Genomic DNA, 27422 nt, shown 5'->3' with positions numbered 1-27422 from the left:
TAGCAAGCATCTATATTCGTACTGGTTTATAGGCCGGTGAGCAACCACTCTGCCACCATTCCCCCACTAGGTGACGGTAATATCTAACACACATGTGCATGCGCAAAACAGTTTTTCCCACTTGTTTAATCCTGAAAAATACGTTGTACGTTTAGCATGGAAGTTACAGGAGCTGGTTCCTCTATTTGTTACCACAAAAACACTTGCACAACACCTTCCGTCACGCGAGCTGTATGACTCTCACAGCAGTGGGCCCAACACAGCCACACTGGTTACACTGGATCATCAGAGACAACTTCAACTCGGCTACAATGATGGGAGCACGGGCACGATCTTCCATCACCTTCGTCCTCATGCTCCATGCGATCTACCTGCCAGGTACCTACTCACGAGCACAGTAATACTGTTTCTATTTAGCTAGTTGCAGCTGTGGCTAGAGTGATTGACTAACAATGACTTACAATCAGAACTTACCAATTCAGCTCCCCGGTTGGAGTTGGCTCCATCAAGGGTTTAAGTGAACACCTAGTGCCGTATGTAAACGCCAGCACAGGGAAGACAAAGGCGGTCGGGTGTGACGTTGGCAACAAAACCCTCCCGTGTGCCTTGTCGGCATTAATACGTTGCTCACTAACAGCACTCGACACTGAAGTCTGTTATGTCTATACGGGGGGATCTTTGTCTTCGTCTTGTATCTGTATGTATGCCTCTGATATCTATAGTGCACTAGTCTCTCAACATGTGTACTGTGTTAGTGGCAAAAGACAAAGATCCCCCATATAGCCCGAACAGACTGTTGGGGCAAGAGCTGTTTGCGAGCACCTATGAAGGCTGGAACGGAATATGAGGGAGTGGGTGGCCAGCAACCACACCCAGCCACCTTTATCTCCCCAGTGGCAATGATTTTTACACACTGCACCAGGTACTCATTTGAGATTGAGTAGACCTAGGGAAGGTTCAGGAACGGTTTAGATAATCATCACTGGTGTTGGCCATGAGCGCGAATCGAACTCGGGTGGCCGGGTTCGTAGTGCAGCGCACTAGTCATTACACATGGATACACACACACACACTTATACACTCACAGAGACAAAAATCCGCTGTGTAGCCTGCAAAGGCTGCTAGGACAAGTGATATTAGCGATCACCTATTAAGGTATCTACACATAAACTGATTTCATCACTCCATCTCTTCGTGCAAGTCCTCACGAACGCATTCCATTCTATGGCTGCCACTCCATTATTATTGTGCTTAAAAAAATATTATCTGCTATTTTTGTTGATGAGGAGTTGTGCTGCATATTCATCCGATTACCCTCGATATTTACCCCGGAGACAAGTGGAGTAATATCACAGATAACTCCATTGATGATAGGATTCAGAATATTGGTCCTCCATATCATAACATGAGTTCTGCAAAGTATAAACTAGGGTTGTTAAAACCATTTTTATTTACTTACGGGATATCACATTGCAATAGCCGGTAAAAAAAATTGTTTCCGGTTTGCTTTACACACAATAATGCATTATAATTTACGTGAATGTACAATCATGCATATTTACGTGTGTTATATCTGTCATCTTTAATGTGATGTAACTGTTAGCACACTTTTACTTGCAATCCCAGAGATAGCGATTCGATTCGGTCACCCAGCAACGATGTTAAAACGATGCGGCAAGCTCCTTTGAATTTCCTCGCCTCTGTCCACCAGACAGGATAATTAGAAAATCCACAGTTCGTGGATTGACGCGTTTTTTTTGTGGTGGGGTGAAGTGTGGATACACCCACCCCTTCCAACACGTCTGGTCTGGTAGGCATGGAAGAGCAGAACAGGTATCCTCTGGAGATCTGAGTAGCCCTTCTGCCAGCAAGCAAGCAAGTAATTGCAGAGTTGCACCTCCTTTAACCTTTCATTCATGAGAAACAAACACATCAGACAGGGCCTTAACTTGGCTGCCTCAGGCATAGGTGCCGTAAGATGGCTGCCGCTGGCCAATCAGACTCGCACGCACCATGTTGATTGTATGTTTATACTTGCCAATGGTACATTCATTCCAAACATTCCACGTGACATGGTTACTGTCTCCTGAGTTTTGGAAAAGGTAATCGATAAAGTTACGGCTTTACCGGTTGTTTAACAACTCGAGTATAAACTTACGACTGATTAGGTGAAACTTTGTTCACGACAAATATTTTCAAAGAACGCTTCCCAACTCCCACCCAAGGCCATTGTGATAACAAAGGGGTAGAGGTCAAAGGAACGGGGGGGGGGGGGGGCAAACCCACAAAGCCTCCTGGCTCATTAAGCATGCAGACAAGAATTTGAGGAACGCAAGTGCTGAAATGTCATAATAATTAAAGATGCAAAAAAAACCGTTGCATGGAGCTGCCTGACCTTTCACATTCACCCTTGTTGCAGGAACATTCTGCCTCCATGTGACCCAACCTGACACGTGCGTACTGGCAATGGAGGGCGAGCACACGGAGATCGCTTGCTCTTATGTTCTTGATAAATCAAACAATAGTGTGAATTTCAAAAATGCGGGCTCCATGTTGTGGGAACGCAAGCAGAACACCAAAAACTCCAAAAAAGACCTTGTCCTGGACTACCAGCGCGAACACCGCACTGTCAGATGGGGCCAAAACTACAAGGATGTGGCGAAAATACCGAACGCCACCTCAGACAGTAGTTGTACGTTAGTCCTGCAACGAGTGGCCATTGAGCACGAGGGCATCTATACCTTCACGCTGTACGCACCTGACGGGAAGACGGTCATGGCACATGGTGATGACACAAAGCTATTAGTGAGAGGTGAGTTGATGTCCAGTTTACGTCAAGATAACAACAATGATTGCTTTCTTATACCCCACCAGCCCTGAAACGGTATCTGCTATTGGAAATCGCACCAACTTCCCAACAATGTTAGTCTAAAAAGAGAAAGTCGGTTTGGTATTTGGTCAAATTATTATTTTTTTCTTCACTAATTCAGTCCATATTATATTCAACACATTCTTCTAACCCAGGGTCAACATTATTTTTTAACTCGTTTAGTGGCTGAAAATGTTTCTCGAACCATAAGCAACATTGTGTTGATAATAAATTCTTGCATTCACAAGTTGATGCAAAATAATACATTTTAATCAATCTATAAATTGTTCCAAACAATGCAACAACTCGTGGGCAATATTTTAGTTTTCATAGCTCAACGTGAGTAAAATAACGGTGTGTTACGACGAGGTTCATCTGGTAATTCATATTGATGGAGATAGACTCAGACAATCCTCAAGAAATGTGATAATGAGGCAATTTCTATGTCAAAACCGAATATTGTTTTCCATGCTCGATTTTGATGTTTTATGACTGAAATTGCCAGACAACAAAATGGCCACTATGCAAAACTTCAAAGGACCATAACAGAGAGATAAAGCCATGATATTTGCATCTAATACCATGTTTTTGATGCCTACAAACACATTGAACTCATCAGAATAGGACTGACTATGTTCATTATATCTAGGTGGAAACTATTATAAAAAAAACATTGCGATGAAACATAGTTACGGGAAATTACGTAACACATATAAATATATATTTATGTATCAATTTAACGTACAAAATTAACTGACATTTATATGTATCACCTTTAATTACCGGTTAACTCAAAATACTTTCCTCAAAATGCCCCCTAAACTGAATGCAGCAACATATAAGACATTTTTACTTAAAGCTTTCGTGACTGCAGGAATTCCTATTCGAGGTTGGCGCGCGGAGGGGGCCACGTTGGCGCGATAAATTCAACCTGTTAATGTAAAATCGGAGAGTCGAAGCCACGGGAAAAGATCTTATAGTTAAGTGGAAACCCTCCCCGTAGAGGCGGAATTTCTCGCGCCAACATGGCCACCTCGGCGTGCCAACCTCGACGTGGCGGCGGTTCTGCGTTCTTACATTAACATGCTAATCTCTCACATTAACATCACTAGCCCCGCCCACTTTGTTTATGACCGTTGGACTACACCCTGCCCCTCTTTTTCCCTCCTGATGACGGTCACTTGTGTTGTGATCGAAACGTCGTAGTTTGTTTATTTTATGTTTATTTTTTATTAATTTGAACCGATCTACGTGACTTTACCGAAATACCGGAAGAATATATGAGAAATTGTCCAAGTAAAAAAAAACTAAATAAGGAATTATCTAAACATCTCAACGCAGGATCCTCCAGGACAAGTCCTAATACTCAGTGAGGCTTTACTGGGAAAATACTCATTTTGAATTTAGAAATGTGTGTATTTGTTTCTTCAATACCAGCAAGCAAACGGGAAGATGATGATGACTCGGGGGAATACGTCATTCTGATCGTGCTTGTTGTGGTGTTACTGGTGTACAGCCTGGCCACTACTACCCTGACTATAGCTCTCTGGCTCAAGGTATCCGCCTCACAGCACCAAAACACTGACCACACTAAAGATCTCAGGGAACGAGTATAATAATAATCAGTTGTCTGTTCCACCATCTGTCAATCCATCCCTGGGCTTTATGATTGGCTGAAATTAAGATGATATATTTTTGAAGCAAACATTGTTTTATTACTGACAAAACATTCACCGAGTGGGAGTGATTTCACCTTCGTGCTATCATGAAAGTGACGAGTTACTGCATGGAAATGCCTATGTGTGTCAGTGGTGTTTTTCTGCAAATGTATTATTTACCAGCTCTGATACAATATCTGCATGGTGAATCAGAAAAATATAAGTTTCAATAATATTTTTAAGGATATGACATCACAGACACTACAGTAACAGTGGAAGAGAAAACTTATAGGCATCCAATAATATACATTCACTCATATTACATTGGTTGTACAATTATATACATGAATGGATGTCAGAATAATTTTTTTTGTAATTCTTAAATGCATTATTGTGCCAACATCCGACAGGTTCGATTGCCGTTGCGGATTGCTCAGCCAGCTCCTGAAGCTTTTCCCCCCTCAAGTTCAACAGAGATTGACACTCCGCACACATATACGGTGAGGCTCCTGCACAATCAAAACCCACCAAACCCACTCAAATGTCACAACCATTTTTTTACGCATTAACGTCTGTCTGTCCATCTGTCCAAAGGCAGACACGACAACTCCAATCAATATCATCTATTATCAACCAAACAGTAGCGAATTGGTAGGAACTTACTCTATATAAAACCAGCCAATTTGATCAAAAAGGTTTGCCAAGTCTTGGAGACAAACCTGACCAATAGGGACTATTTGCCAGTATGCATGCCAATATTTCCCTTACAGCCACTCGGCAGTTTCCTCCTGCGAAGTAAATACTGCTGGACATCTGTGAAAAATAACTTCATAGCTCATCGGATTCCTCCAGCCGAACTTAAGATTCTGATAAAGATTCTAACTGCTGAGGCCAAATACATGTGTGTGCATGATATATATATATTTTTTTATCTGGTTTATAATGTTAAATTGGAGTTTATCAATTAGCACCAAATATAATCTATTTGGGGGTAATATGAAGGCACAGTGGTTAATGTACCGCCGGGTGACGGTGGTGCACGCTTGTTATCCAGCACTGTGGAGGCGACGGCTGTTGTGACATTCCCTTCCCCTGGGTCTCGAGGAGGAACCATGCCCTCACTCGCTAGAAGGTGGTACAGCAAACATGTGGAATCCATCTGCTTTGTCTGTATGGGATAGAGTGCTTCTCCTTCGCATGCGTGGGTTTTCCTCCAGGTGCTCAAGTTTCCTGCCACATGTAAACTCATGAATTTGCTGATAGCACCTTCGTATATAGAGGACCACAGAGCTTGGGCAATTGTTGGCACCAGCTCATCGCATGACTACCTTCCTACTTGTTTGTGGTGCCTCTCGCCTCTCAGTTGGTCTCTCTCTTTGAGAGTGAGCGATTACTTTGCATGTCACGAGCTGAAATTATTATGAAAAATGAAGCTTGAGACCTGAATTTGATTCCCGACCATGGCCAACATCAGTGGTAGTTAAATCTAAAATTACCCACACGTTTTGGGGAGGTCTTTATCTCGCAGTGGTTCGATGAAGGGCTGTAGAGAATTGTTTTATTATTCTTAGTCTGTTTGTGCAATTACAAAAATATCCTCAATTGACTGTTTTAGTTTCTCACACAGCACAATATTACTTCATGTGAGAACAGCCAAGAAAGATGATAACACATAACTACTATGTTCATCAATAGATTGATCTTACTCAGCGCTAGAAAGTGATGCTTTGTGATTTGTAAAGAATGGTTTAAACCATGTAAAACATTTCAAATTGTCATCATGTCATGTGATTAAGAGATTTAATTCGGAACTCTGCAGCTTAGTATCACCCTGTGACAGAGAGCGGCCTCCTAAGATGACATTGTGTAACTACATACATTTTGATTTAAAGGTTGCGTGACTGCAGGGATTCATATTCTTGGTTCTTTCGGTAAAGTTATGTAGAAGGGAAACAATAAAATAATAAAAATATAAAACAATAAAATTATCACGACGTTTCGACTGCAACACAAGCAATCATCATCAGGTGTGAAAACCACAGCAAATTTTCTTGCTCATCATCAGGTGCGAAAACCACAGCAAATTTTCTTGCTGTGGTTTTCACACCTGATGATGATTGCTTGTGTTGCAGTCGAAACGTCGTGATAATTTTATTTTATATTTTTATTATTTTATTGTTTCCCTTCTACGTGACTTTACCGAAAGAACCAAGAATATAACCACATACATCTTAAGTTACTTCAGTAGACCTCTTTATCCACACTAGAATTACATTTGAAATCCTTGCAAAAATTGTTTATCACATTTCAATCAAACCAAAGTTTCAAATAAAGAATATGCCAAATTAAGTGAAAGACAACATATACGTTGGGTATTAGTGAAGTCATTGGTAACTATGGCTCGTTGGGACATTCCGTCAACAGGAAAACCACCCACACGTATTCCTATCTAAAGCCTGATTTCCACCACCATCCGGCCCAGAAGAACTCCCTTGTCACAACACTCCACCATAGGGCCCGCTGCATCTCCGACCAGCGCCACCTAGCCAGTGAACTGTAGCACGTACACCAAGCCCTCACGATGAATGGATACTCAGACCGCACAATCCCCAAAGCTGTAGCCCCAACCATGGGGAGACAACCATCTGAGGACCCAATCAAAACCATCACCTTGCCATACATAGCAGGTGTTACCAAAAATATTTCCAAAATCTTAAACAAACACAAGATCCAGGTCCGATTCAATACAGTACACAAAATCCGTGATTTTACCCCATCTGTTAAGGATGTCATTCCGGACATGCAATACCTGTGCTAAGACAATTAAACCATTACCCCACACAAACTGGATTCATATAAAAAAGTGTTCACCCATATTCAAACCCAAAATCTCAATGCCCTTTTCTCAGACATTTAAGAGTCATTATGAGCTCTCTAAGCTAACTGACCACCTTGGCAATGCCTGTATTAACTTCACGAGACACCACATTTTAATTTTGCTATCCCTACTGTACATTATTGTACTTAATCTCACTATTGGCTCTGACATATTTAAACATGTCAATATTCAACAGCTTATCCATGTACACGATGCGTTACTGCCTACTCTTTCCAGCTATATTTCTGTTGAGATGCAATACATGCGTACATATATATGGAGAAAATGAACCATTTGGGATTTACTGATGACCTAGTCATTGTAATAACCAATGCAAATGACCCACATCAATGGAAGAACTTAATAAATAAGGCTGCAAAGTTGGGCTCAAAACACAGCAGAATGTGTACCTATGGCAGTTATTAATGGTGAACCAGGATCAAGACAATCAAATAAATAGAGGGATGAGAGCAGATTTTAGTGCATTTGGAATACGAAACTTAATAATAATAAAAATCAAAATACAAAGTTGTGAAACAATGTAAATGGTCTGCTATAGCATGTCTTATAAACACAGCCATTGTCAATTAGGATTAAACAAGAGCTGAACAGTGTATAAATAAGCATGCAAAGATGCATGCCTACATTTACAATGAGTGAAAGGAATAGGAACATATGGATTATAGAACATACACAAGTTAAATATATCATATTGACTGCGAATAAGTGGGCTTGGGCAAGAAACATCGCTGAAAGGGATGATGGCCGTTGGTAGAGGCTAATGATGAGAGGATGTCCACTGCGGAGATGAAGTGATGAAATCGGCTCATGCGCAGCAGCGAGATGAATCAGAACCGAGATGACAATCCCTTGGGGAAGTCTTCAGGAGCAATGGACAGATCATGGCTGATTATTGTGATAATATAGGACACAGTGGCATTGTGCTTAATAATGGAGAAGAGACTCAGGGTAGGTTAATATAATTACCAATTGTATACATGATGTGAAATTTTACTCGGTTTGATAACTACATAGCATGTATGTGCACACACACATACACGCACACACATTAGCTTCCGCAAACAAAACCCACTTCCCTACATTCAACCCACATGAGTCATCATGCAGGAAGCTAATGTTTATTGGGGCAGTGAAAAATACAAACAAACCTTACCTTATAGTCAGACACCTAGGTTGTGCGTCTACAGCTCTCTTACAATAGTTTGAAGGCTTATTAATGATTAAAAAAAGCATTTCAAGTCATTCAGGCATTTAAGATGACATATTACTGAACTGAGTGATACCGAAACCGTACGCAGCCAACCATGCTAAATCGGAGGTGCGAGGGAAGAAGAGAATCAGAATATTTATTTATACTGGAGGAATAATGAGCTATAAAGCTCTTTTTCACAGAAATACAGTGGTTTGATAGATGTCCAGTAGACAACACTCGTCAAATAAATGTACAATTAATGTAATTTTAAACTATACTTTTGCATTAACCATGGTGCAAACTTTTGTCAGACAGCACAGGCATACAGAAAAAAAAATAACTCTTGATCAGAGCTGTTTTATTATATGACGTGTATATGTTCCTTTAAGAAAGGTTGGATCTGACTGTTTGTTTGTCTTTTCCTTTGTGAATGTGAACCCAGTCACTGAATGCTTCCACTCCGCAAACGTACAGTGATCTGAACGACCTCCCTCAAGAAGAACTAAGCCCACGTCAAGCCATAGCCACTGCTGTAAAGAAGAAAGATGTAAGTCAATGTACCTATTCTGAGCATTGATAAAAAAAAAATTGAGTTAGAAATGTTACACCCAACAAAGAACTCTGTAAGACTTACATAAACAGTGCCTGTTAAGTTGTGAGACCATTTTTTATTGCCAATTAAACAGCATCCTAATTGTTATCAGCTGAAGTATGCCAAATTAATTGGCAAACATAATTTGTCCCAATTTATGAAGCTTCTGGAAAGGGATAGGGTCAGAAGGTGCGATGTTGCTCATTCAAACAAGACTTTAATTTCACTTTACAATCATATCACATTCCCTTATTACCAGTGGTAACGAATGTTTTCATGGAGAAATTTGAAACAGATGCCATCCTGACATCCACCCTACGTCCTTCCCTGTGGAAGAGATACGTAGATGACACTTTCGTCATCTGGCCACATGGCCAGCCAGCACTGAACCATTTTTTCCAACCACATCAATTCCATACACCCATCCATCAAATTCACCATGGAAGTGGAAAATGATGGTAAGCTACCATTCCTGGATGTTTTGATCAAGAAGAGGCCTGATGGCTCGTTGGGACATTCCGTCTACAGGAAAACCACCCACGCGGATTCCTATCTAAAGCCTGATTCCCACCACCATCCGGCCCAGAAGAACTCCTTCATCAAAACACTACACCATAGGGCCCGCTGCATCCCCGACCAGCGCCACCTAGCCAGTGAACTGTAGCACGTATCCCAAGCCCTCAAGATGAATGGATGCTCAGACCGCACAATCCACAAAGCTGTAGCCCCAACCATGAAGAAACAAACATCTGAGGACCCAATCAAAACCATCACCTTGCCATACATAGCAGGTGTTACCAAAAATATTTCCAAAATCTTGAACAAACACAAGATCAAGGTCCGATTCAATACAGTACACAAAATCCGTTTTATCCCATCTGTGAAGGATGTCATTCCGGACATGCAATACCCTGGTGTCTACAAACTAAGTTGTGTCTGCGGCAGCAGTTACATTGGGGAAATGAAACATGTCTCGGACCGTGTTAGCGAACACAAGGCAGATTTGAAACACAGCAGAACCAATACCTCTGCTGTGGCTGATCATTGTTATAACGCAGCGGACTCGCACGATATTGTTTTTTCTGAGACCAAGGTACTCTGCAAACCTTCGGGCTACTATCAAAGATTTATCCATGAAGCTATCTAGATATATAAACACAGACAATTTCAACCGAGAAGATGGGTACACGCTGAGCAATCACTGGAAGGATGATATTAACCAAAGTCGTAACTTGCTGTGGTGCTTCCATTCTTCCCTGCCGTTTGGCTGTTATCGCCGACTCTCTGAGTCGCATTGCCCTGTTGGGTGCCTCTGCATTAACGAGCTGGGGTCTCACGAACATGGCCACCTCTGTTCCCTTAGCCTCGATGTACCGATGGTTCTGGCTGTGTGATGGGCTTTGTGTCTCACTGGCGCGACCACCGTTACGATGGTTTCCTTGCGTGGACGCGCTTGCCTCACAGCGCAGTTGGCAGCGCCGCAGCTTGTGTTACACATAGACATGACATTAACTTACTAATCCCCCTAACCTCCCTGCCTAATCTCTCCCATCAACAGTGCTAATCTCCCATTAACACTGCTGTTGTGCGCACATGCGGGGATGATACTCTTATGCGGTGACGGAAGCTCATTTCTCTCTCCCTAATCTCCCTTTCCCTAATCTCCCCCATTAACACAACTGACGTGCTTGCGTCCGGGGATGGAATTCCTTTCCAGCTCAGACCCCGCTTGCTTGCCCATTGCCACATAAATAACCTCTTGTTGTAACAGCTCTCTCGCTAGTTCAGCAGTTCCACTGCTGGATTATTTTTCCCGCCCGAAGACGACCGCTTGTGTTGCTATCGAAATGTCGTGATTTATTATTTTTTGTTTTATTTTTCTACCTACGCGACTTTACCGAAATAACCAAAGAGTAATCATATCACAGGCGTATTATTGGAATCGTGAGAATCCTCTCGGTTCACTCAACATGACATCACGTCATGGAAGCGCTCCAGAAAACACAACAGCGCTACTTCTGAAAGTTACTTTAATATGCCTCTCTCTCCCAATGCTAATTGATCTCTTCAAGAACTTTAACGATTAGTTCACGAAACATTCACCTCATCTATATATAAATCTAGCTAAGATCTACAAACCTATATATTTTAGCCTTCATGGATAATATACCAATTCGTTTTATGCAGGTAAGCTCAATTTATTTAGTCTAACACATATTTAATGTATTTGCCAATGTTCCTTCTTTCTTCTTATCCCCTTGTCTCATCTCTTTCTATTATTATTACTGGGTTTTTTTTAGTTTGTTTAGTGTATTGGTTGCTACTTGTTGATCCAGGTCACACTCGCAAAATAAACTTTGAGTTCAATTTGGTTCTCACCTGGTAAAATAAATAATTCACCTGGTAAAATGCTGAGAACCACAAACTTGGCACAAGCAATCTTGATTTGAAGCTTTCGTGACTGCAGGAATCTATACTCTTTGGTTCTTTCGGTAAAGTCACGTTGTTAGAAAATAAAACAAATCACGACGTTTAGGGCGCAACACAAGCGTCTGTCGACAGGTGGGAAAGCATCGTCTGCCTCAGCAGCAGACCATGTGCATTGCACCAACACATCTATCCGAGTCTGCCTCAGCAGACGCTTGTGTTGCGCCCGAAACGTCGTGATTTGTTTTATTTTATACCTACGTGACTTAACCGAAAGAACCAAAGAGTTTGGCACAAGCAATAATGATTCGTTTTAATTATGAGTTATGGTTGTCCATTTTTGAATCTGGGATGCAGTCGTGCTGGTTTAGTGCTTTGACATGAATATCACCTCCATTAGACATTTTTTGCTTTTGCAAGGTTGGTCCTGCAGTCTACCTTTCATCACGGATTTTATGCTGTGCGTCTGTGGATCTTCACCACCCCTCTCGCCTCACAGCTCAAGAAAGTAAGGTTGCAGATGGAAGTGAAAAAGTCTCCAATTTATGAGAACATCAAGGGCAAGACGTCACCCAAGTAATGGAGCTTTCAACAACAACAAAAAAACAAGATTTATTTTTGGCTTTCCAACTAAGGTTGTAAGTTTTAATGCATTATTTCTGTCTGTCCATAGGAGGAGGGGGGGGGGGGTAGATAGCTCGTGTAAAGATATTCCAATATGAACAAAACGTTAGCATAAAATTGTGTTGCTATTGGGGACCCTGCATCAAATTGGCCACATTTATCCAAGAGTTGCCCAAAACCTGGCAATTATCAGAATAATATTTACATAGATTAGAGGAATCCAGTCTAAAATTAAAAATAAGCACCAAAGGAATGATCTTTGGTGGCTAAGGCATCTCAGATATTGTGCACCATGTAATGCTATCTTATTGTGAGGCTTAGAATACAATGTCATTATTGCCGAATGAAATACTTGGAAGGACAAACCCATGTTGTACAGCATTACATAATTAATAGTTATGTATCGTTATTCTTCCTTGTTAAAAATGTATAATGAAATACCGCACGTAATTATTTTTTATACTTTTATCAACATTTTCATTAAAAATATGTCAAAGCCAAAGCATAAGGTAAATACAGTGAGGGAAAAAAGTATTTGATCCCCTGCTGATTTTGTACGTTTGCCCACTGACAAAGAAATGATCATTCTATAATTTTAATGATAGGTTTATTTGAATAGTGAAAGACAGAATAACAACAAGAAAATCCAGAAAAACGCATGTCAAAAATGTTATAAATTGATTTGCATTTTAATGATGGAAATAAGTATTTGACCCCCTCTCAATCAAAAAGATTTCTGGCTCCCAGGTGTCTTTTATACAGGTAACGAGCTGAGATTAGGAGCACACTCTTAAAGGGAGTGCTCCTAATCTCAGCTTGTTACCTGTATAAAAAACACCTATCCACAGAAGCAATCAATCAGATTCCAAACTCTCCACCATGGCCAAGACCAAAGAGCTCTCCAAGGATGTCAGGGACAAGATTGTAGACCTACACAAGGCTGGAATGGGCTACAAGACCATTGCCAAGAAGCTTGGTGAGAAGGTGACAACAGTTGTGCGATTATTCGCAAATGGAAGAAACACAAAAGAACTGTCAATCTCCCTTGGCCTGGGGCTACATGCAAGATCTCACCTCGTGGAGTTGCAATGATCATGAGAACGGTGAGGAATCAGCCCAGAACTACACGGGAGGATATTGTCAATGATCTCAAGGCAGCTGGGACCATAGTCACCAAGAAAACAATTGGTAACACACTACGCCGTGAAAAACTGAAATCCTGCAGCGCCCGCAAAGTCCCCCTGCTCAAGAAAGCACATATACATGCCCGTCTGAAGTTTGCCAATGAACATCTGAATGATTCAGAGGACAACTGGGTGAAAGTGTTGTGGTCAGATGAGACCAAAATGGAGCTCTTTGGCATCAACTCAACTCGCCGTGTTTGGAGGAGGAGGAATGCTGCCTATGCCCCAAGAACACCATCCCCACCGTCAAACATGGAGGTGGAAACATTATGCTTTGGTGGTCTTTTTCTGCTAAGGGGACAGGACAACTTCACCGCATCAAAGGGACAATGGACGGGGCCATGTACCATCAAATCTTGGGCGAGAACCTCCGTCCCTCAGCCAGGGCATTGAAAATGCGTCGTGGATGGGTATTCCAGCATGACAATGACCCAAAACACACGGCCAAGGCAACAAAGGAGTGGCTCAAGAAGAAGCACATTAAGGTCCTGGAGTGGCCTAGCCAGTCTCCAGACCTTAATCCCATAGAAAATCTGTGGAGGGAGCTGAAGGTTCGAGTTGCCAAACATCAGCCTGGAAACCTTAATGACTTGGAGAAGATCTGCAAAGAGGAGTGGGACAAAATCCCTCCTGAGATGTGTGCAAACCTGGTGGCCAACTACAAGAAACGTCTGACCTCTGTGATTGCCAACAAGGGTTTTGCCACCAAGTACTAAGTCATGTTTTGCAGAGGGGTCAAATACTTATTCCCTCATTAAAATGCAAATCAATTTATAACATTATTGACATGTTTTTTTCTGGATTTTGTTGTTGTTATTCTGTCTCTCACTGTTCAAATAAACCTACCATTAAAATTATACACTGATCATCTCTTTGTCAGTGGGCAAACGTACAAAATCAGCAGGGGATCAAATGCGTTTTTCCCTCACTGTAAATGTTGTCTTGAATTTCATATGCCCAGTAAAGGATGAATCTATATTAAGGATGACCCCACAAAGCTGTTTCAATGTGTCTTTTTATTAAACCTCTCTCAAGCTGATGTCTTGTAATCTCGAGTTTAAGTTTAGGAGGTGAAGTCGAGATTTACAAAATCAGATTTCAACTGTAATCCCAAACGAGTAACTTGCACATAATATTTCAGCATTGGGATGCTTGAATACTGTTTAATCTTGATTTGAAGTTTTCGTGACTGCAGGGATCCATACTCTTTGGTTCTTTCAGTAAAGTCACGTAGGTAGAAAATAAGTAAATTAAATCACGACGTTTTGGGCGCAACACAAGCGTCCGTCATCAGGTGGGACCACCACAGCAAGAAACAATTGCTGAAGTGAGCAAAAGGGCTGCTGTACCAAGAGGCCATATAGGCAAGAGAAGGGGGGGAGGAGCCAGGGAGGAGAGACAGGGAGGTTGGGGGTGTGGGGTAGGGGGAGTGGAGGCTACAAGTAAGACACAAGCACAGCAAAAAAATGCCGGGGAGGGGAAGTGGGCGTGCTTGTTGCTTACTTGTAGCCTCCACTCCCCCTACCCCACACCTCCACCCTCTCTGTCTCTCCTCCCTGGTTCCTCCCCCCCTTATCTTGCCTATATGGCCTCTTGGTACAGCAGCCCTTTTGCCCACTTCAGCAATTTTTTCTTGCCGTGGTTGTCCCACCTGATGACGGACGCTTGTGTTGCTCCCGAAACGTTGTGATTTAATTTATTTTATACCTACGTGACTTTACCGAAAGAACCAAAGAGCATGAATACTGTTAACATTGCTTTTTTGCCAATGGAAGTAAATTGGAGAAGTCCCTTCTCGGTGACTTTACCGAAAGAGACAAGAATATGAATCCCTGCAGTCACGAAAGCTTTAAATCAAAATTTAAATTGGAGAACCCAAGGGAAACCCATGCAGAAAGGTGGAGAACATACAAATTCCACACAGAAAGGTAGCCAAGTCAGAAATAGAACCCAGGCCCTTCTTGTTATGAGGCACAAGTGTTACCAATGTGCCATCTTGCGGCCAACACGTTGGTACGTTTATTTTTATTATCAAACCTCAGGACCGCAACAGCATGATCGAGGTGAATTCCTTTGTCAGGGAGGTGTGTTCACCAACCTGAATGGTCAATAAAGCAAAATGGGGATTACTATCTAGTAATAGAAATTTGGACTGAGACAGGAAGACATAAGAAAACAAGAACGTTTTGAGATGTGTGTATGGCATTGGATTTAGAAAGTCAGTGGGATGTAAAGAAAGAGTAATGAGGAAGTTCTATAACAGGTTTTGGGAGCGTTTTAATTATAAAAATCTAAAAATGGTGAAAGATGTGGACTGGACACAATCTCGGATGTGAAAACGGAATGAATGACGTTTGCTGGGAGAGAGATCAAGGGGAATAAAGAAAGAATACAAGAGACATGTTATCCAATGTTGCAACTGAGACAATAAAGGACTCCACTCACCACGCTCTACATAGGGCCTGTAGGGTAGCACGACGGCCAACAGAAGGCGCCCTGAGCCAGGCCGCAGCACCTGTCGCACCTCGCGCAGCAGCGTCAGCGGCCGCTCGCAGCGATCCAGCAGATTCAGGCAGCTCACCAAGTCGTAGGGCCGATCATACACAATGTTCCACTCTGTCACGCCCAGCACGCTGCGTGCACAGCAAAGAAACCACAGAGACAAAAAAAAATCCCTCTCTAGCCATACATTGCAGCAGGTTATCATATTATCAATTAAGGCCAATGGGTTGTGGGTAATCACGAGAGTGACAAAACACGATGGTGGAATGTTATACCACAAAGCTGCAAATACACACGAATAATAGTAGGAAACTGTCACTCCATTTATCTGCAAATACCTGGAAAAACACTTTTCGTAGCTGTGGACTAACGGGGGAAATTTCCGCTCAATTCCTCTTTTCCAGAAAAACACCGCTGATAATAGGAGGAACATGCTCATGGAAAACAGGAGTATTAGTGGAGTCGAGAAAAATAATTTATGACGTGATGCCACCCAGCTTTGACCTGGATACCTGCGTTCTTCCAGCATACATAAAACGTTTATGCCTAGACTGCACTATACTTGAGGATGCAGTTTAATCACAAGCAGCTGCCTGGATTCAAACCTAGGACCTCGTAAGTGCCACCTCAGGGATCTAACCTCTCAGCCACCCAGCCATCTGACCTATCCCGACTCTAACCCACTCCTCCGTAACATGACTCACGTAAAGTCGCGCTTGCGCAGTCGCCACTGCATGGTGGGCGACACCTCAGTAACGAACACCTGCTTGAAGTGCGCTCCCATTATGGCAGTCACCTCCCCATCACCAGCACCCAAATCCAGCAGGGAGTCGGCACGCCAGCTGTCTGGAATGCCCAGCAAACGCCGGAACTGCTCTGCCGACAGCACGAACATGGAGCCGCGGCCCAGGACCCTGCAGACATTCCCACATCCATGGGCATCCAATCATGGTCCATTATCATAAACATCATCTTCCTCATCACAATCATCTTCATCACCATCATGATCACTGGCGAAGCCAGTGGAGGGGGTGGGTGGCACGTGCCCCCCCCCAATGATCCGATCGAAATCCCCAATTTCGATTGGATCATTGGGGTTTATTAGTAATAAATCGGCATTTTGCAACCCCCACTGCCATTGTGTAGCATATTATTACGTACCAGGGACTCTATGAGATGATAGGATAATAGTCTGAGTCCATAAGTGGCAATAAGTAACGGCAAAGCAGTTATAAGTGACTCAGAATTTTGCGCAGCTGCGTATACAGTACACGACTTTCCTGAACGCATACCTTCAGCGAGCGCGATGCCGATCACACAACGCGGTTCTAATTCGACCCTCGACCAATGGCTGCGCCATCGCCGCACATGCGTCGAATAAAAAGCAAGGGACAAGTCCTTCCTTACTAACAACTCCTTACTTACTAACAACTTCCTACTTACTAACAACACCTATAATTTTTAATTGTTGGAGGGGTTGCCCCCCCTACCTGAAAATTCTGGCTCCGCCATTGATCATGATCATAGTCATGAGGCAGCAAGAGTTAAGAAACTTAATTTTCTTACATTTAAGCTCTGGGAATTAAAATATTACATTAATTATCATGGAACATCACTCTCATAACATTGTGGGAAGGCGTGCCCTCCATTGAATAAATATGAAAGGCCACTCATTGCAATTTTCAGAAGTTGTCCAAATAATTTGAGCACAGCCATTCTTGGGTACACGGGGTCACAATGCGCTGCGAAAGTTCTCCAGGATTATTTTATGACACGTTGCCCTTCGAGAATCGGGAACAAATTTTGAGTAAAAAAAAAACCCAAATAAAACTGATTTTTATTTGTAACTATTTTATATACAAATATTTCACTGTTAACATGTCCAGACTGTCCATTTAAGGACATAAAAGCATGCTGTTCTGCACTACATTTAGAGGATTTTCTCTTGAAAAACTGCATCACATGGAGTGTGGCCACTTGATGAGGCAAATGGTTTAGTTTGGTGAACAAAGCTCAACAGTTGCCTAGTTGTTTTATTTCACATTTCCCATAAGGGCACACTCCACATTTTTGCTCCACGGATATGTACATTGTTATATATCCCAATATCTTCTGCAAGTACAAGCTCTGCCACAATGATGTGGTATCAAATTAAAGCTAAGACTGTTATAAAAGCACATAATTTATTTTAGCTTTCAAAATTCGTGTATGTATACACATGTGCATTCATGCATGTAAACATTTCTGTATATATGTATACATGTGCTACTTTATTTTCCTATCCGTGGTCCCTTGGTAATAACATTTATGGTGGAGGGGTTCGAGCCTTTTCCACCAGACCAGGGGCACCTTTGTTGTGGTGGAAGTAAGTGTGCCATGATGGTGATGAACCATCTGTCACCCTTTCTCTCAATGGCATTGCTGATAACACACAGCTGAAAAAGTTCACAGATTACTTTAAATATCTGTAAAATTCGATCAGTGACCTCCTCTGGCAGGCTGGGTCATGTAGGCCCAGTCACTGTATGCTCAAGCAGCTTCAATTTGGCTTGATAGAGAGATCTAAATGGACGTGGCAAAGGCTACAAAAGAGATGGACTAATGTGGAACAGAAAGACTTAGAGCTGAGTAGACTAACTACTGGTATAAGCAAAATCAATTTCGGCTTCTGTGAAGGAGGCTTTGTAAAACACAAAACCAGACAGTTGGAGGCAGCTGCCCTCCAGCAACAAAGGATGGTGGAGAACTGATGCTCACAATAAAGAAGAGAGTCTATTCTAGATTTGAGGCTTTCGTGACTGCAAGGATCCATACTCTTTGGTTCTATTCGGTAAAGTCACGCAGGTAAAAATAAAACAACAAAAAATCACGACGTTACGGCCACAACACAAGTAGCCTTCATCAGGTGAAGAAACAGGACTGTCCAGAAGACAGCGCCCTGACTTGGTGGTACTGTTGCGCTCAAGCGCTGTCTTCTGGACAGTCCTGTTTCTTCACCTGATGAAGGCTACTTGTGTTGTGGCCGAAACGTCGTGATTTTTTGTTGTTTTATTTTTACCTACGTGACTTTACCGAAAAGAACCAAAGAGTAATGAAGAGAGTGCCAAATCTGATTCGATTGACATGTAATGAATACTCTTTGCAGGCCATATTAAAGGTGTGCCCTTATTGTAGCTAAAGAAGGGACTTCAGAAGTGCTGTAGTTCCGTGAAGTCAACTTCTGGGCCCATTTTTTTGTTAAACGAAGGGAACTAACTCGCAGTGTTTATGGTGAAAAGAAATGTCCTTATCTCGTAACATGATGCCGATAATGCAAGTGTAATATAATTTTGTAGCAAAGGTAACGAAAAAGGATTGAAGATGACAATAATTAGTGACTTCGGTCCTATTGAGGTTGGAGGGTCTTTGGGATGGAAGGGGAGTTAATGTTCTGAGACATGGCGCACCCGTTGACAGACGTGCGCGACACAAAGAAACCCAGCAGCGAAGAGACCATGGAGTAGTAGAGTTGCGTGAAGAGCCACCCTGACTTGGTGGTACTGTTGGCTAGGAAAGCGCGTGTGCTTGCGTCCAGCTCATTTTCCTGCAGCAGTGCACGCAGGTCCTCTCGAAGCAGCGACTGGTTCACTGTGTACCACTATTTACACAGACGCACACACACATAAAACTAACAAGTTACATTTTATATTTTAAAGTACCATCAAAGAACGTCATCTTTAATTCAAATCCAGACGTGATCAGTCAAGCAGAAATGTAAATAGAAAAAAATGAAAATTAAGGACATCTATTGACTTACAAGTGGGTTTATACAGGGCACATTGGTAGGAGTGATGGCTGATGGGTAATACGAGTAACAGAATGGCAGCCAAAGGAGGGAGATGGAATAATGAGATTAACTCATTTGCAGAACGAGATGGATGACATCCCAAAACTGTGAGATCCAGCAGTGGAGAGATTATTGCTTGGAGAAACAAAATTTGCATGTTTTGTTTTTGGATAAGATGAAAGGTAAGAAGCTACGGTGAAGAAATGGAAAAGGACGTGTAAAGAATATTGAAGATGAGCATTAAGTAAATTAATAGAGAAACACTGTCCAAGCAATAGAGAAAGCTGAAGCAGGGTCCAAAAAGGTGATGCAAAATTGAAAATTAGAATTGGGAAAATACAAAATGCGAGAGCATTGGAATACATTAACATAATTCGAAAATGTTAATCTCATTCACGTGTTACAAAAAAAACCTCTTTCAAACACTTAATAAAAAACACTTTACTTGATCATTTACGTCAGACCACACGTGACCCAGGATTTTTACATTATTAACTTTTAAAGCTTTACATATATTGATCATAAAAATGTATCTCAAAAGCAGCAATAGAAAAACCAACTGTGTTTGATGTGTTCCTACATCAGCTCTTCTGGAAGATTAAGTGCTGCAAATAGTGATTAAGAATTCAAAGAAAATTTACTATAAATATGTAAATTAGAATCATTAAATGAAACTTAGTCACAAGGTGTTCCTGTGTGCAAGTGTGGTACAGGCAAAACAATCGTGAGTAACCGGCTTGCACTATAATGCAGTACGTTAAATTCCTGGAAATTAAGAGTAACTATAATCTTCCTTTCTATTCATATTCCTGAAGCAACTGATAGTTTTTTCTGTACTACCTGTATTAAATGGCATATACTACTGGTGGTGTAAGTCCTTAAAATGGGACCATTCTGTAACTGGACTAAATGTTTCACGTGACGTGGCGTTGTCTTGAAAAGGGACAGCTGACACACTGGGGTTGGGAGGCTGGTATTAATAAAGCTATGTGGATAAATAACGCTTTGACCGAGTATTTTACATATACATTTCTGAAACGATCACGTTGAAATTAGAGTGCACACCCTGAAGGGTTTAGGCTGATTATGAAAAACCTCACGATTTTCGTGGCTCCAATTTTTGAAGGCTCATTCATACATCAGTCAGGGACCGTAATTTTGGCAGGGTGCCGTAATTTTGGCTGTTTATATAACTTTTTTTATATTGTTGTTGTTTGAAGGTCACATTTGATAGCCAGCTGTGAACCTCTGCTCCAGTTGATATGTAATAACCCACCGATGGTGGCCTGTGCGCAAATCACACAGAATAAGTCTGATCTCGTAAGATCTCTGCAGCTGGATACGTGGTGAACAGCAAAGGCAAACGCCACTCGAGTGCTGTACCTCTATGCACACTCTTCTCTTTCTCCCCGCCGTCAACAATTCGCACTGACCAGCGTGAAGTATAATCACATAATCCTCCCTACCAGCACGCAACCTTGAAGACCTTCATCCAACAGTGGATTGACAAATGGGCTTCACATGCAATATTGATGTGAGGTCCTTACCGACCACCTGTATTACTGCCACGAGCTTACCAGTGATTTGGCTCTGTTACTGGTTGCCCTGTTTTTTGTTTATTGTAGTACGGAGTTAGACTGATGGCCTTAATCTTAGTTCTCTTGTGGTTGTTGTTGTTTGACTTGCATCCCACTGGGATTTTTGCACACAGCGTTGGTGTACGGTGCTTTTTCAGGAATATTTTGATGTTTTTTTCCTGGATTTTCTGTTTGCACAGTCACACACAGTCACTTTAAGATGTTTTTTTCTTGTTCACGTTTTAGTTTTTTTGTTTGTTGCGGTTGCACCCGATTCAAGAGCCGAATTGGCTCACAGGGCTATACCAAATAAGTGGAACTAACTAACGATGAAAAATAAATGGAACTTTACATACTCTTTGGTTCTATTGAGTAAAGTCACATAGGTGAAAATAAAATAACAAAAAAATCACGACGTTTCGGCCACAACACAAGCGGCCTTCATCAGGTGAAGGGACGAGACTGTCTGGAGGACAGCGCTGGAGTGTGGATCCTAGCAGTCACGAAAGCTTTAAATCTAGAATAAATGGAACCGTCTGTCCTTCTGGACCCTCACCTCGCCGTGCTTGGACCTCGTCCCCGCCATCTCCTCGTCTTCGTGGGTTCCCGTCAATCCCACTCGCCCCATGGCGCTCATGTAGAGCGAGCGGGTGAGCGGCTTGCGGAGGTAGCGTCCCGTCCACATGACGCGCAGCCACAGCAGGGCCAGGAAACAGATGAACGGCAGAGGCACGAGAGCTCTCATCGCAGCGGCACAGTCGTCGTCATCATCACCATGATTACTCACCGTCGTCACCCTTGAGGTCCACACGGCCTGCTCAGCCTTCAACAGACGCAGGGGTCTTGACGTGAGCGGCCGCGAAGTATGAAGTTGGAGAGAGACGTACGCGATTCCTGGATTGGGGTTTCTCCGTCTTGTCTATTTGATCTATTTTCAAGGAGTCAATCGGTCTCTCTTAGTGCGTCTTTCTGCCAATGTGTATCTCAGTATTGCCTATATGATCCTGTATGCGTCTCTCTTTGGTTCATCCCCTGCCTGTCATTACCTACGTGTCTGTTTCTTCTCTCCGTATCTACACGGCTGTGATTTAGAAGCCTCTCTCGGCGAGTATTGCCGTCTCCGTACGTGTCTCCTTTATACACCTGCTCTGTTGCTGTCAACCAGAGTTGTCTACGTCTGTCTGACCCTTGTTTTTCCGTGTCTCTATCACCGTCTCCTTACTGTCTGTATCTCCGTGTGTCCCTCTCGTCTATCTAAGGCCCCCGTATCTGTGCCGAGGGGCCGCACGAACCCTTAAGTTCGCACGGCCTGCTCAAGCCTCGCTGGACGCCGATCTCGCCTAGAATTCACGCCGGCGAGCCGACCCCACGGCGGCAGAGGCGACGCGGGCCGATCGAAAAAAAATGTTTTTTTTTCCGGAAAACGGTACACAATCACAGTTTGTGTAAATGTACACGACACCGACGTGGACTGCTAAGCCGTCTCCGTGACGCGATCGTAAATTAAGGCACGCTTACAAAACGCGAGAAACCAGAGTTTTAAAGCGTAAATATGGACACTTATCGTGATGTCCACGAGTTTTAAATGCTTTGACCTGCGGCGATTCCTATTTGTCGACTGCTCCACCAATCGGAGCGCGTGGTTTCTTAAAGGCTACCCGCTCGCTCTCACACAGTGTTTAAAGGCGTACCCCTAACGAAGCCGAGTTAGAGCCGGTCACCTTGGAAGAGTGCTGCCTAGGCGACACTTTTTCTCGTTTATTGTATTACGTGGCCCACGTTCCTTCGAATACCGTACAAGACGTTTGTAAAATAGATGGGGACGAATGCAACGGCGAGGTGTTAACTACCTCGCCTGGTATACAGGAGGTCGTGGGTTCGATGTATATTTGGAGTTTTCGTCTCTTTTCCCCGTGGTCCTGTGGACTTTTTTTCCGGGTCCTCCGGTTTTTCCCTCCACATTTAGAATAAACATCAGGCGTGTGGAGTATTTGGCTGCTATAAATTTCAACACGATAAGCCACTTCGTTGAGCTATCATTTGCGGCCAGGTCGCTTCTGGAAAAAAAAGATCTATATAGCTTAGTGGGCCTTACCTGGTAAAGTTAAGTTACATAACATATTCAGAACCATTTGTCAATACACTTACTGTACATGCTATTATTTGTATGGTCCTAAAGAGCAACCATTGCACTTATTTGTAACAGGAGAGTTTGTAAATTGAAGATATAGCTCTTCACATTCATATTTTTGGACCATGGGTGAGAGTTCCTAGCCGTGTCAATTCAGTGAGGCCCTACCCTAGCCATAGTTGACTGAACACGTTCGCCAGTGCGGGTTGATGACAAGATCCGACACATTCCAGAACCTTCGCAAAACTCGCGAACAAAGACAAACAAAATGTGACATAGTTTACATTATTCATGATTTGTCCAACTGGGACGCCGTGAATGCATTTAGTTAGAAATAAGCTGCACGTGACATTATATTCAAAAATGTATTGCTGTGGTTTTCACACCTGATGACGATTGCTTGTGTTGCAGTCGAAACGTCGTGAGAATTTTATTGTTTAATATTTTTATTATTATTTTATTGTTTCCCTTCTACGTGACTTTACCGAAAGAATCAAGAATATTATGTAACATCCACTTAACGGTAGTGATTAACTGTAAAAGCAACGGTTATTTTATGTTCACATGGTGCTCAGTGGTAGCCGTTAGAGAAAAATAAAAATAAATGTTTTTGAAAACGACACATTACTCAATCTGTACCACCATATTAGACAGATTCTAAATCGATGTGGAAAATAAGACGCACCTCAAACAATTTTGCCGGGTGTGATACAAAAATAAAGTTATAGAAATGTGACTACTCACCTGCCCGATTATAAGACACAGCCCCAACGCTTGCTTTAGTATACTGTACTGGACAACGCTTCTCAAAATCATGAGAACATGGTACTGTGGATACGTTTTGATTAGATTAAGCGAAGTTATGTTTCCTACTTATTGGAACATCCTGTGAGTGTATATAGAATCGTTAAGCGGAAGTGTCTCTGCTCAAACGCCACCCAGGGCCAAGTCAGCCTCATCATCATCTCTCTGAAATCACTCGGAATGCGCACGATCTCGTAAGATCTCGTAAGATCTCGGAAGCTAAGCAGGTCTGAGCCTGAATAGTGCTTTGATGGGCGGCAACCACGCATAAAACCGGTTGTTTTGGACGTTTCTGGTGTGTGCTAAGGTTTCGAGGGCAGTGGATAAATAGCAACCGCTGTCCTACACTTCTATGGCCTCACGTTTATGCCCCTCGCCTTCACCAACCCACACAGACCAGGGTGGTGAAGTATGGCCAAGACTATCCTCATCCAACGTTGATTTGATGAAGATCTTTACAGTGACATGAATCTGGGTACAGTATTTCCTACGGATCCTGTATCCGCGTACGATGTGTAATAATACGTAGCAAATTTGTATAGTGACATTTTCACGACGACAGGTCAAAGGTTCAAGGTGCAGGACTGAATAATTTTGCTTTGCCCATACTTCTTTGCAGAAGTGACTCCACTAAAGGGAGCTCTGGAGGCAACTTACCTACTCCACGTTGGTCAGACGTCTTGGACGAGGTGGAATATATCCGACACTTTACGTTTAGCCCACATCACGCAAACCAGGCCATCGGCTAACTCTGCCCCCTGTTTGTACTGCTGGGTTGACAAGAGGCAGGGAGATCTAAGAAACGCGTCAATGTGTTAAACTGTCGCGCCGGGAAATCGAACCGGCGAACTTCTGGATTGCAGGTTCAGTGTGCTGATGGCTAAAATCCCAATCAGAAGGTTCATCTTGCCACGTCTGTCGATACTTTTTATTATTATTATTTACACGCTTTTATTATTTAACTCACTCTGTTGTATCCTCAAATCTTGTAACTCAATTTTAACCCACTTCCCAATGTGGTATCGACTGCAAACTTGGTATACTTATGTCATACTGATGACAATACTATATTCTATCATTAATAATAATAGAAAAATTAAACATTCTTTTTTATATGTTATGTTTCGGCTTGGGTCTAATTGTCCACGCTCGACTGACGTTGGCTGTAAATCACCACGGGCCCCTTACGTTGTGGCAAGCTTCGGGGCCACTTCCTGGAGTCGTGGAGTTCTTCCATTAATAGTACGGTACATTTCATTAAAGCGTGTTTTAAAAAAAGTTTGTTTTAATATTACGTATTTTAAGGTAATTTAATGAACGACTTATTTGAGCTTCGTTTGGCGACTTTCCACTTGAAGGAGTTAGCAGCTGACACATTCACACCGATGCATTATATATTAGCCTCTTATCAGTTCTCACATCCCAACTCTATTCACAGCTGCATACAATCCTCACCAATGACGAAATAATTAATTAACACATTTTCACAGGAATTATTAATGTTGAATAGATAATGTAGATGTTTTTAGGCTAAGTATAGCATATTTATGTTAAATAAAAGCGATTTATATTATAACTAGAGTTATGCACAGTACATTATTGTTAAGTACTGTACTAATGCGTGTGTTGTATTATTAAAAATTGCCACGATATGGCGATACTACGGTAATTGGGTCATCCGTAAAAAAAAAATTGCGGCATATCGTGATTATAGTTGCTGATTATTTTTTTGGGACAGATAAAGTAAATTAAAAAAAAACTACTGTAAAGTACACAATAGTATTTTAGTTTTTTTAAAAATAGCTATCACCCATAAAATTTGGGATTTGCCAAACTTTTTTTTTTAGTATTTGAGGTTATATTAAGTAGTTCTTTCCACCGTTCATTTGATAATACAATTGGTTTAGTGTAACTCATAGTGTATGCGTTTCAAAGCCTTATAGGTTAGATAGAGATGAAATTATTCGAAGTCGTATAGCAGGCGTATGTTGAGTGAACTGCAGATTAAAAATTGTTTAGCAATCTATTTGCACTTGAAGTACAGCAAAACACGACATCAATACAGTACAATATTTAATTAAAACTGACATGCAATCATCAGCTCGTGGTATTTAATATCGTCTCCTGACATCGCAGTAACCCTAAAAAGAATAAGTTAATCTCAATATTACGCTATGCTACTAGTTTCATTCAACTCTAACACAGCATGCATTAACATTGCATATCATTTTTATTGATGGCAGTCCCAGTTAGCTCAGAGTTGTAAAGTGTCCTTTTCCATCAGCCCCATTACATCCTCTCTCATTCTCTACTGGTCTAGCGCTGCTACTCGTCAATCTGATGTCACCCACTGGCTATTCTCGTGCATTGTCCGCCAGCCAACTTCTCAGGGTCATAGGTCAGGCTTTGCAAGAATGCGAGCCATGCGGTGTAGAACACAGTTGTAACACTATAACACAAAGTCAAAGTGTCCCTCTGTTCAAATAAGCAAAGGGTAAGCGCTCATCTTGGACCTCGGTGAGCAAGTGAAAACAAAACAGAAATTAAATGTCAGCGAGAGGAATGGTTGGTGACTTTTCGATCATGAGATCTCCAGGAAGAATACAGAACTCATCTTCGCCGTGCTGATGTGGTTGGCCAATATTGCAGAGCATGTTATCTGCGGGGTTATCCAAGATTTCACATTACATCGGGATGAAACAAAATCTCGGATTATATAAGTCGTGAGCAATAGGGAAACAGATCATAGTAGTTAGCTTGTATCACAACAAATACAACTGTAATGCGTGTAATGGTTCACATACAGTGGCGGACTTAGACATCCATGTGTTTTACATTCAAGTACATACGCATCCTTGAAACTGATGGTACATTAGCGGCCATGCACTCGCACCGGTGTTGGTGTTTTTCTCATGCGGATCAAAATATTTACTTGCACACAGCAGTGTTTATTTAAAGGGTCACACACAGCCCAGCCATCACGCGTGACTAGACCCCAGCCCCCCTCCCATCTCTTTGTAGGAATTCCCAAAGTGGCTGCCCATCCCCCTGCTCCACAAACCCATCCCAGCAGCATTGTTACTCCAAACGAAAAAAAACCCGACGAACTTTAAACTCTGACAAAAAAAAACAGGGCT

At 42.2% G+C, this 27422-nt stretch overlaps 2 protein-coding genes across 2 annotated transcripts in view; one reads left to right on the top strand and one right to left on the bottom strand.

The window, feature by feature from the left end:
- The window catches only part of METTL9 (methyltransferase 9, His-X-His N1(pi)-histidine), a 30306-nt gene extending 7328 nt beyond the window's left edge, over positions 1–22978 (bottom strand). The window contains exons 1-4 of the mRNA XM_032960891.2: positions 21907–22978; positions 19394–19584; positions 16652–16861; positions 15891–16078 (exon numbers count right to left, since the gene is read on the bottom strand). Of these exons, the coding sequence (XP_032816782.1) occupies positions 15891–16078; positions 16652–16861; positions 19394–19584; positions 21907–22095 (778 nt within the window). The 5' untranslated portion in view covers positions 22096–22978. The remainder of the gene's footprint in view (positions 1–15890; positions 16079–16651; positions 16862–19393; positions 19585–21906) is intronic.
- On the top strand, positions 37–14484 carry LOC116946058 (uncharacterized). Its single transcript, XM_032960893.2, has 6 exons — positions 37–378; positions 2420–2812; positions 4307–4425; positions 4938–5027; positions 9061–9165; positions 12137–14484. The coding sequence occupies exons 1-6, from the start codon at positions 234–236 to the stop codon at positions 12215–12217; spliced, it is 933 nt and encodes a 310-aa protein (XP_032816784.1). The 5' UTR covers positions 37–233; the 3' UTR covers positions 12218–14484.
- Positions 22979–27422: the final 4444 nt, after the last annotated feature.

The sequence above is a fragment of the Petromyzon marinus genome, chromosome 26 (assembly GCF_048934315.1).
Source record: "Petromyzon marinus isolate PM22_M1 ecotype Great Lakes invasive population chromosome 26, UKy_Petmar_22M1.pri1.0, whole genome shotgun sequence".
Classification (NCBI taxonomy): Eukaryota; Metazoa; Chordata; class Hyperoartia; order Petromyzontiformes; family Petromyzontidae; genus Petromyzon; species Petromyzon marinus.
Note: the sequence above shows the minus strand (reverse complement) of the source record. Positions and strands in the feature narration are given on the sequence as shown.

Coding starts and splice junctions, on each gene's coding strand:
- LOC116946058 (XM_032960893.2), top strand. CDS start 234: ATGACTCTCACAGCAGTGGGCCCAACACAGCCACACTGGTTACACTGG. Junction 2,813..4,306: donor CACAAAGCTATTAGTGAGAG/GTGAGTTGATGT, acceptor CTTCAATACCAG/CAAGCAAACGGGAAGATGAT. Junction 4,426..4,937: donor CTATAGCTCTCTGGCTCAAG/GTATCCGCCTCA, acceptor AACATCCGACAG/GTTCGATTGCCGTTGCGGAT.